Genomic DNA, 10,716 nt, shown 5'->3' with positions numbered 1-10,716 from the left:
TAAATGATTGATGCAATAAAATAAATGTGCTCATCCATATCAACTTTAAAAAAATAAAAAATAGGAAAGAAAAATACAATAACAATGCGGAACAAATAACAAACAAAATAATAATATTACAAGGCTATAAGTTAACTATTTGTGCTTGTAATTTATTGAACTATGTATTTTACTTTAGTAATTAGCGAATTTAAACCCCATTTTATTTACACAATTATGAAGAGTAAATTAAGAATTGATTTTAAATGTAAAATGAGAATGAATCACATTAGAGTCTCAATTTAACGATAGAATAAAAATAGCTCACTTCTGTTCATATATTTACATTATTTAAGTAAACATTATAATAATTGTGATGTATTATTTTTAAATTATTATAATAAAATAATAGTTTTATTATTTTGAGGTATTAAAACTCATTCATCTCGCCTAAATTGAAAGCATCGAACCCTTTTTTCGCCTGCCAATCCAAATTTCGACAATAACAACTCAAATTTTATGTCCTACTAAAAATAATTTCATTTTAGTTATACAATTACTAAGAGTAAATTAAGAATTGAAATTTGGAATGACAACAAAAAAAAGTTAGAATATCATTTAATCATGCTTATTTTGAGAAAATAAAAATAGTAAATTTTGACTTGTGTACTTTTAAAAGATTTAACTAAAAATAATCAGAATAATTGGGCGAAGTATACTTTATTTATTATTATAATAAAATAACAAAACCATATTTTTGAGATATAAAAATTCATTCTTTTCCCCTAAATTCAAAATCTCACGCGTATTTTTTCAATACGAAATTTGGAAAATGACAGTTCCAGTTTCTTGACCCACTAAAAAATGATTTCATTTGCAATTTTTGGGTTAAGGAATATTCTCATTATTTTTTACAGATAATTAATGAAATTACTATTATGGCCTCCCCATTATAACGCAGTCAAAGCCGACAGCCGGAAGAACTCACAATTACAGATTGGCTGTTTTGGACAGCGGTGGGATGAACCTTACTTTTTCTTCGTTCCATCCTCCAAGATTTTACCCACCTCTTACTTCCTTCCTTCCTCGTCTTCTTCCTCTCCTCCACCTCCTTCATTTTCTTCTTCTTCTTCTGGTTATTTCTCTCTCGTCGCCATCTTGGGCTCTCTGTTCTGCATCTCAGTATTCAGCTTTGCAATGGCCACGAGTCCCAGTTCAGGTATGTTGTTTCCTTTTCAGTTCTTTAATTAATATTTCTTCCTATTTGCCTATAAAGAAAGTCCTTCTGCAGATGTTATTCGTTTTCTTGTACCCTTTTCCTTTTAGAGAGTGATTTTTCGAATCATCCCATTTCTGGGTTGGAGCTGATTAAATGTTCGGGCTTGTGATTAGTCCTCTGGTTCCTCTGCAGTCTTTCTTTGTCATGGGTTTCTTTATTTTTCTTTGGGTTTTTGCTTTATGGATGATTTTTTTCTGTTTAAAGATTTGTTTTTTCGGTTTTGGAAATCTTCGTGGACATTTGGTGACACAGGATAATCGCATGGTCTTCTTCATCTTTCTTGTAGTTGTTTGTAAAGTTGTTTTTCATTAGAACATGGGTCTGTTTTGGTATTTGTACTTGTTAATCTGGAGGTGATTCGGGATCTAATCACCTCTGAAACTTTCGTCCTGTTTAGATTCCTTGTGTGAATAGTATATTCCAGACTATCTAGGAGCTAAGTTGGGTACTTTGATCTTAAGGAACTGTTTGCAAAATACATTCAGAATGGAGTTGCTAGATCCTATTCAGCCAACACAAGGGACTTCAATCGGCATAATATTGTTCCCAAAATGGTTTTTGTCTTCTATTTATGAATGCAGCAATTTGAGTAACTGCTGACATGCTTCCCAAGTCGCACCTAGATGGACTTTCCAAATTTGATTTTCAATGGGAAATTCGAAATTGGGATTTCAAATACTTCACTATAGTTTTCTTTGTCTGCAGCAAATTGAGGTTTTCCCAGTTCTATGATGAGATTACTTATTACTTCATGCAGGACAAGTACCATATTACATCTATATATGGCATGTGCCTTTTGGCAAAGATATATTGGCCTGTTGATCTATGAACACCTTAAAATGACGTTCTGTAAATTAAAAATAAAAATTGATGCATGGCCGCTGCTTGGATTGATCTCAAGTGAATTGACTTATACAGATGATTCCAAAGATCTTTCCTCAAATACAAATGGAGGATTGCAAGAAAAAAGTTCACTGGTTGTTTGCTTTGGGGAACTGTTGATTGACTTTGTGCCAACTGTGGGTGGAGTTTCACTCGCTGAAGCACCGGCTTTCAAAAAAGCTCCTGGCGGTGCTCCTGCTAATGTTGCTGTTGGCATATCAAGATTGGGAGGTTCATCAGCTTTTGTTGGCAAGGTGCGTTTGAGCACCAGTCAATAGTATGAGCTTTTTTTCACTGGATTGTTTATTTCTTTCTTTGCATTTAACTATTTGAATGTGCTTCCTAATTGTTGATTTTTGGGTGGTCCTTTCAATGTTAACATTTATTTTGGTTAGCCTGGATTTATACCTTAGTTACAAAATCATTTCAATAAAGTTAGTCTTTTGTGAGTCATTGCAAAAATTGTTGGGGTTATCTCACATCAGTTGTGGAAGGGGCTGATAATTAGTTATTAAGTGTGAGGGAAAATCTTACCCCATGAGTTAGCTTTTGGAGTTGAGAAGACCCTAAATCACCCAACACTGGTATCAGAGTCCATGGTTCAATATTTTCCCTGGGATGCCGGGCATGTGGCGCCACCAATTTGGAACCCGATGTGTGAGGGGGAGTTTGTTGGGGTTATCCCACATCGGTTGTGGAAGGGGCTGGTGGTTAATTAATAAATGTGAAAGAAAGCCTCACCTCATGAGCTAGTTTTTGGGGTTGAGAAGGTCCTAGACCACCCAACAAAAATGTGAATTTTGACTATTGTAACAAGCATACTAGAAGTAACTCTGTAAATGAATTTTCCAGAATCAATTTGAAATTGCTGTTTGGGGTATCTGCAAGTTATCTTCTGTAAAGGATTACAAGGGTTGTGGGTTTTTGAGTTGTTCTTTTCACAAAGCCAAACTCCATTTATAAAATGGGAGTTTCACAGCAAATCTGGAAATGCAATTTTGAGTTGTTACAATCTCACATTTCTATAATCTCACATTGCAGTATGCAAAATGTATTCTATATTTCTACGAAATGATTTCTCAAGCTTATGTGACCAAATGGTATTTTGCACAATTCCCAGAGTCAAGAGCCATACTTTTATCCATTTTATAGGTTATGGATTTCTTGATTTCCTTTACATAGTCTAATTTAAAGAGAGTGACCCCTGGTTTTCTATCTAATTTAAAGAGAGTGTCCCCTGGTTTTCTATCTAATTTAAAGAGAGTGACCCCTGGTTTTCTATATGTAAGGACATTACCAATTTCAATGTATCCTTGCTTCAATTTACATCTAATTCAGGTACGAAATCTTTTTCATTTGCATCTCAGGTAGGCAATGATGAATTTGGGTACATGCTTGCTGACATTTTGAAGCAAAACAATGTCAACAGTGCTGGTCTTCGGTTTGACCCTAATGCGAGGACTGCACTGGCATTTGTTACCCTTAGAGCTGATGGTGAACGTGAGTTCTTGTTTTTTCGTCACCCAAGTGCTGATATGCTGCTTCAAGAATCAGAACTTGATGTAAACCTTCTTAGGCAGGTGTGTTTGGCAGTTTACTTTCTGAATAGGGAAATATATTTCAGGATCTTACAGGTTCCAGCACACAGTTCATAATTTTGTATTTATTTCTTAATAATTTTGAGTGCAGGCAAGGATATTTCATTATGGTTCAATTAGTTTGATTGAGGAACCATGTAGATCAACTCATATAGCAGCAATGAAGATTGCCAAAGATGCTGGTTGCCTGGTGTCTTATGATCCCAATTTGAGACTGCCTTTATGGCCATCAGCAGAGGCTGCACGAAAAGGCATAATGAGCATTTGGGACCAGGCTGATATTATTAAGGTATACTATTTAGTACTATTTCGAATTTTATATATGTGATGCTGCTTAGTGCTAACACGATAAGCCTTTTATTTCATTCAACCATGAATTGGCAGATAAGTGAGGATGAAATTACATTCCTAACTGGAGGTGATGATCCGTATGATGATAATGTGGTGCTAAAGAAGCTTTTCCATCCCAATCTTAAGCTTCTTCTTGTTACTGAAGGTTCAGAGGGTTGCAGATATTATACTAAGGTAAGCTACTCAACTAGCTGAGATTTAATCATTACCACTTGGAGTCAAGCCATACTATATTCATGTATTTACTTATAATACTCTTGGAGGGGTCTTTGGATGGCTTCTAAGTTATTATTGTGACTTTTGGCTCAAGTGAATTTATTTTCCTGGAGTTGTTGAGAGTCATTTTAGTCATAACTTACCATTTTTTCTTCATAAATCATCCCAAAATCCCTCGAGTCTTGATGGAAGCACCTCTAGTTGTCTATCGTTTCTTGAAATTTAAAATTTTAAATCTAGCTCAAATTTGGCACAACTATAAGATGGATTCAAAGTTTTTATGATTTTGCTGGCAGTGGGAAGGCACTACTTGCGTAATGGTTGATAACATTATTCACAAAGTTTGCATTAAAGGCAATCCAATTGTTTTAGATAGTTTGTCTTCTTTGGTTACAATGACAGTTTGATCATAAGCTCATTGCCGTCTATTTATCTCTTCTTCAGAAATTTTGGGGTAGGGTTGGTGGTGTTAAAGTCAAACCTGTTGACACAACTGGTGCTGGTGATGCATTCGTCAGTGGGATATTGAACAGTTTGGCCTCCGATCCAAATCTTTATGAGGTACAATTTGTTACAAATTGCATTTGGAAGAATTTATTTATTTCTATATTTGAAAAAAACAAAAAACAAGAATGGTTTGTGTAACAACTCTTAAGAAATACAAAATTTCTTCTATCTTCATTTGCATTAAATTCATAATATTGCAAATTTTTGTCCAAGGGGTTGCATTTGTTCCTGTGACTACATCTACAACCAGTATGGAATTATGTACCTTCTATTTCCATGCCGCAAATATTAAGATGCACAGCTTGAATTCCTTCCCTAAGACCCTGTGCTTCTGTAGTGAGAATGTTAACCTAGCCCAACTTTAAAGCTTCTAAAGCTTAAAATATCATCTTTATCTTGCAATCTTTTATTGTAGCTGTTCCTGTCAAAATGCGGAAATGAATTATTCCTGAATCCTACTTTATCCTTAGGTTTAATAATGTTTAACCCTAATGCGTCTTTTACTCTTTTCCAGTCATGGCAACTCTCTTTTGTTGATGAAAACCCTGTTATTTTTTAACTTGCTGGTAGACGACGATGTTTGTCATTTTTGGTGTTCCTGATGGCCGATTTCCTCGAGTCTTGACATTGCTCTGAAGGGATTTTTATATTTTTTTGAAGTGCCTTGCATGCATTCATTTTATTTTACCAAAAATGCCTCTTAGTCATCACCCCTACCCCCTGCTCAAAAAAGAAAAAGAAAAAAGGTCCTTCCCATGGCTCTTAGAATATGAGTTTACATGACCAAATTTAACTGCAAACCAGCACAAATGCTGGATCAGTTTCTCAACTAACTTAATCTGCTAAGTGCTAATTGAGGGATTTAAAAGTTTTATTTTCATAACATCAAAGCAATGAATTGTATGTGCAAGTGTCTCTGTGTGTGGGAATGGATGAACGATTTCAGAGAAATGAATTGTTGTGATATCAGAGGAAAAGAGTGCAACTTTCAGACTCTTGATAGCCTGTTTGAATGACTGCAACTTATAGTAGGGAATCATTTCTCCTATGTTACTGATTTTGTTGATTATCACCCTCTTAAGATTTTTAAGTTCAGCCACTGATGGGATAAGTTTTATTAGCTAATTGATTAAATTTTTGGCCTTCTTTTCATGCTTTTGGCAGGATGAGGAGCGGTTAAGAGAAGCTCTACGTTTTGCAAATGCCTGTGGCGCCCTTACAGTAACAGAAAGGGGAGCGATTCCTGCACTACCCACGAAAGAGGCAGTCCTTCGGGTCTTAGCAAAAGTTACTGCATGATGATGAAATCAGAAACATTCACCCAGCTCTGTGTATTTTTTCCTGTATTAAGATAATGCAACTTGTGCTTCTTGTCGAGTGTATCGGTGAGGTGCTTGCTGCAATATTTTGGTTTTGCTTTCTGCAAATCTGTAGTTCATTTAATTAACAGTCAACAAGGTTCTGTAACCCCCACCGTCTCTGGCTTGGGTTATTTCATTCCAGTGTTGTATATGTAAGGGATCCTTGAGAAATGAAGAGGCAAATAAATGGTTTTGTTGAAAGCATGGCTGATGGGTTGTTCTGTTCTGCTTGTGGCTGGTTTTGTAGAAAATGTCGTGTGAAAACTGATTCATCATTGACAGAAAAGCTCGTGTGCTGACTGCTGAAGAAACCCTGAACATGTTGTAAAGTCTCCATCACCTATTGTATACATTTGGCATGCTTCATTGGATTTTTTCTTTTTGGAGGAGTCTCTGGCATCCTACGCATGCCTGCATAAGGATCTCCACAACATATACCCCCACCACAAGCTCTCCCTACCCGAACCCTCAGTGCCCTTTTAAAATTTTGGAGAATATATTTTTGGAGGATATGAACCCTAATCTCTTCGGCGGAGAGTTAGGAGGTGAACCACTTGGTTTCAAGGTTGGGTTCAAAATTTTAAGACGTTTTGTTTAAAAGAACAAAAAAAAATAAATTAATGTTTGGGATTTGATGTGAAAGTCACAAAAAAAAACTGCTTTTAGAATGGCCGACTTTTTTGAGAAAAAAGGAACAACTAATATTAAGATGAGATTAACTTTCATTAGAATTATATTTTCATGGAAATTTAATTTTAAGAACAAAAACGCTTTCACTCTTTTGGATGGTTGGACATTAATGCCTTCATAATATAATGTCACCACACACTAGGGCAAAAGACCTTCCCTGAGGTTCTTTAAATTCTTAAAAACTCAGGAGAGATTTCTGAAATTTTTGAAACCTCAAGAAAGGATAATTTCTTTTTATCAAATCTTATGGGAGGTTAATATCTTTTACCCTTACATACTAATATTATATTTAAAATGATAAAAATAATAAAGTAGAAATGAGAAAAAAGTAATCTTATTATGTTATAGTAACATAATATAATAGCTAAATTAAGGTTTCTCAAAAAAGTTGAAAATTCATTCAACTGTTTGCCAAAAGTGTATTACCTAATTTTTACTTGCAAAAAGGAAAAAATTGGTCATCAATCATATGACTCATGTGAATCTTTTCCTGCATCCCTTGTTTGGAAACAGATTCAGAAGTGACCAAAGAGAGAAAAAGGAAAAAGAAAAAAGAAAAAAGAAAAAGGAGAGGAAGCTAAAGGGCGACAGCTTCTTGAGGGATTGATCCATTTTGAGGAACTCCTGATGGGCAAAGGAACTACCATGTCCATGTGGCTGACTTCTTGCTGTCCTGGCCTTCTTTGGAGGGGCACATGCCCTAGTTTCTTCTTTGGAGAGAGGCACATGCCCTAGTTTTCCACTATATCTCAATGAAAATACGTACAGAATTGAACAACGAGGAAAATTAGAAGTACCCTAAAAGGATAAAGGCCTTTTTTTAACAAATAAAAAAGCCAAAATGTTGGCACTACTATAAGAAGAGGCCAACTAGTTTCTTTGATCCTGCACTGTCAGAGTGTCAGTAATGAAAGGAGTTATAGGTTTAGGGTTAATCCGTTTAAGGGTAAAACGCACCAAATTTATCAAATTTTGGCTAAATGGTAAGAACTTTTCTTAAGAATTAAAAAACTTTTACACACCTTTACGTTGCGTTTGGAGGCATGAATTTCGGACCTTATATTTTGATTTGCCTTTTCAAACATAGGGTTAGTAGAATCCGGTAAAGAGGCACGAACCTTTCTTGAGATTTTTCATAGTGTATCACATCCCTTAACATTTGATTCTTGCCACATTTTATATTTCTTTCACTGCTTGCCTTTTTGCCAAATATGAACAATTTTTAATTTTTTTTTGGAGCCGAACTTTATGTAAAGCTGTACAAACTCATAAGCATGAAGGGAGGTTTAAAACTTTTGTCAAATATTAGAAGTTGATAGGTATGCCATATTCTAGACTTGATTATCGGTATTCAAAGTCTAACTTAGCTAATCAAATGACTTTACATAAACCAATTAGACAACAACCATAACTTCGTATTTCGGAGAGTCCTCCGATTCCTACCCTATTCAGATTGCATCTCATTATTTTATTTTGGCCAATATATAATATGTAACAAAAGCTTCTCCAAAATCCTTTAACTGGTCTTCTGATAATTGAAACTTAGGCTTGAGTGTAACGTCCCAGAAAATAATATGCATATAAGTGTATATAAACATAATTAGTATATGTGAATGCTGAAAATTAACTAGACAATGTTTAAAATTAATTCCCTTTAATGAGAAGCATTATGTATATTGCAAGAAAGGAAGACAGTAAGATGTAATGATCCTAAATAAATAAATAAATAACTTAATAATTATTATTAATTAAATAATATAATATAATATGATAATATATTAATATAATATTATATATATATATATATTTTTTCATATAAACTTGGGAAGTCTGGAGAGACTTCTTGAGATTTTTTTGCAATTGAAATCAAAGGACCCCCTAGCATAGCTCTCATCTCTCTCTCCTCTCATCAAGCTCTCTCTGTCTCTTCAATTTCTTGGCATTTCTCAGCCGGATTGAAAAACGAACATCACGTACACCGGAGTGGATTCGTCATTTGGACGTCGTAGGTACCACTCTAGGGATAAGGTAAGGGGAATAAATTATGTCAGGTTTATTTAAAAATATTTTCTGATTAAATTTGAGTATGTGAATTTAATTAAATTTATGTTATTTAATCTATGCCCGATTTAAATTGAGTTTGTGAAATTAAGTATATCTATGATTAAATTTTATTTTAAAAATATGTCTAAGTTAAATTAAACTGCAGGGATTTGATTAAATCAGATTTTTGGGAATATTTTGGAATAAAATTAAACTGCAGGGATTTGAGTATATCGGTTTTCTTGAAATATAATAGAATTAAATTAAATATATAAAATTAATCATACTCTAGTTTTCAGCAAATATATATTTTTCTTAGGCAGTTATTATATTATGAATTATCACTCAAATTGTGTGACATGAGTAAGGTTATATTTACTGTATAGATAAACATGTCATAATATTTTATGAAGATAAAGAACAAAGTATGATTTTATATAGTTGATGATAAGATATGTTTTAGACAGATTTATGATATGATCTGATATGAAAGTATTCAGACAGATTCATGATTTGAAAGAAAAGCATATAAGAAAGTACATATGTATATTTAATATTAAATATTATAGTTACAATTTTAAAGTTAATAAGTTCAATTTAATAGTTACAGTATATGGTTAAAAATAATTTTATTGCTATGGTTGATGGTAAAAGTTTTATGCAGAAATTTATAAGCTTATATATATATTTCAAATGAAGTTTTGAAGTTATAATATTAAATGATATTTTACGAAATTATAATACTGTAAAAGCTCATCTTGGGCACAAACTAATAATAATCTTATTTACTTAGTGAGCGTTGTCTTACCCCAATCATTATTTTACATTTCAGATAATTCTGAAGAGTGTACTAGAAATCTGGTGTAGCAAGTGCACGAGCGAGAATAGAAAGAGTAGAGTAGAATAAAATTTAGTATAATACAATTTAGAATATGTTTGTATATTTTAGAATTTTAGAAATTTTAATTTTAATAGTAGAGACATATATTCATAATAAAGCTAATTAGTACTATGATAATAAAAATAAGTGAGATTTATTTGTTTCCACTGAAAAATTTATATATAGGAACCCACTCAGGTTCGAGTCCTTACATTCTAGGTTACAAAACATGAACGGAAGTATTGGGAAAAAAGGGAGGAAACTCAGGTTTCTCAAATTGTGAAGAAGCGTTGGTTGATGGAGGGTGATCAAAATTCCAAGTTATTTCATGTGGTTATTAATCAAAAACCGAATTCTTTGATGATTGACTCTATGGTTTTGGAGGATGGTACAGTTTTGGCATCCCCTGAGGAGATTCATGAAGGTGTGTTTAAACATTTTCAACATTTTCTCTCTGAACAATTTGTTAAAGCATTACTTGATTTGAGTCAGCTTATTTCTATGGAGATCCCGAATGAAGAAAATGAGTGTTTTTTCAAAGAACCTTTGGAAATGGAGCTGACAACAACTTTAAATTCTATCCCAAAAGATAGTAGTTCAAGACCCGATGGTTTTGGAAGCTACCAAAGAATTTTTCAGTGGAGCGTCTCTCCCCAGATTTTTCCCTTCTTCTTATCTTGTTCTTATCCCTAAGGTGAAGGATCCAAATTGTTGACTTTTTGAGTCCTATCTCGTTTTGATTATGATAAATACAAAGTATCTTACCTATGCATTGAGTACGTGAGCAAGATTATCACTTTGCATGCACAAATGGTAAGGATTACATAGAAGCCATGAGAAGCTGAAATTCGACATCACCTGGCGTATGACATAGCTATACAAAGTGCAAAAGGAATGAAGACAAATATTTCAAATTATAATTGCATTCAG

General features: G+C 33.7%; 1 protein-coding gene across 1 annotated transcript; it reads left to right on the top strand.

The window, feature by feature from the left end:
• The first annotated feature begins 963 nt into the window (after positions 1 to 963).
• On the top strand, positions 964 to 6,377 carry LOC131146014 (probable fructokinase-7). The gene is made up of 7 exons (XM_058095263.1): positions 964 to 1,198; positions 2,177 to 2,394; positions 3,508 to 3,720; positions 3,830 to 4,027; positions 4,123 to 4,263; positions 4,750 to 4,866; positions 5,977 to 6,377. The coding sequence occupies exons 1-7, from the start codon at positions 1,177 to 1,179 to the stop codon at positions 6,109 to 6,111; spliced, it is 1,044 nt and encodes a 347-aa protein (XP_057951246.1). The 5' UTR covers positions 964 to 1,176; the 3' UTR covers positions 6,112 to 6,377.
• The last annotated feature ends 4,339 nt before the right edge of the window (positions 6,378 to 10,716 follow it).

Source organism: Malania oleifera, chromosome 13, assembly GCF_029873635.1.
Source record: "Malania oleifera isolate guangnan ecotype guangnan chromosome 13, ASM2987363v1, whole genome shotgun sequence".
Lineage (NCBI taxonomy): Eukaryota > Viridiplantae > Streptophyta > Magnoliopsida > Santalales > Ximeniaceae > Malania > Malania oleifera.
This window is presented reverse-complemented; position numbering and strand designations above follow the sequence as displayed.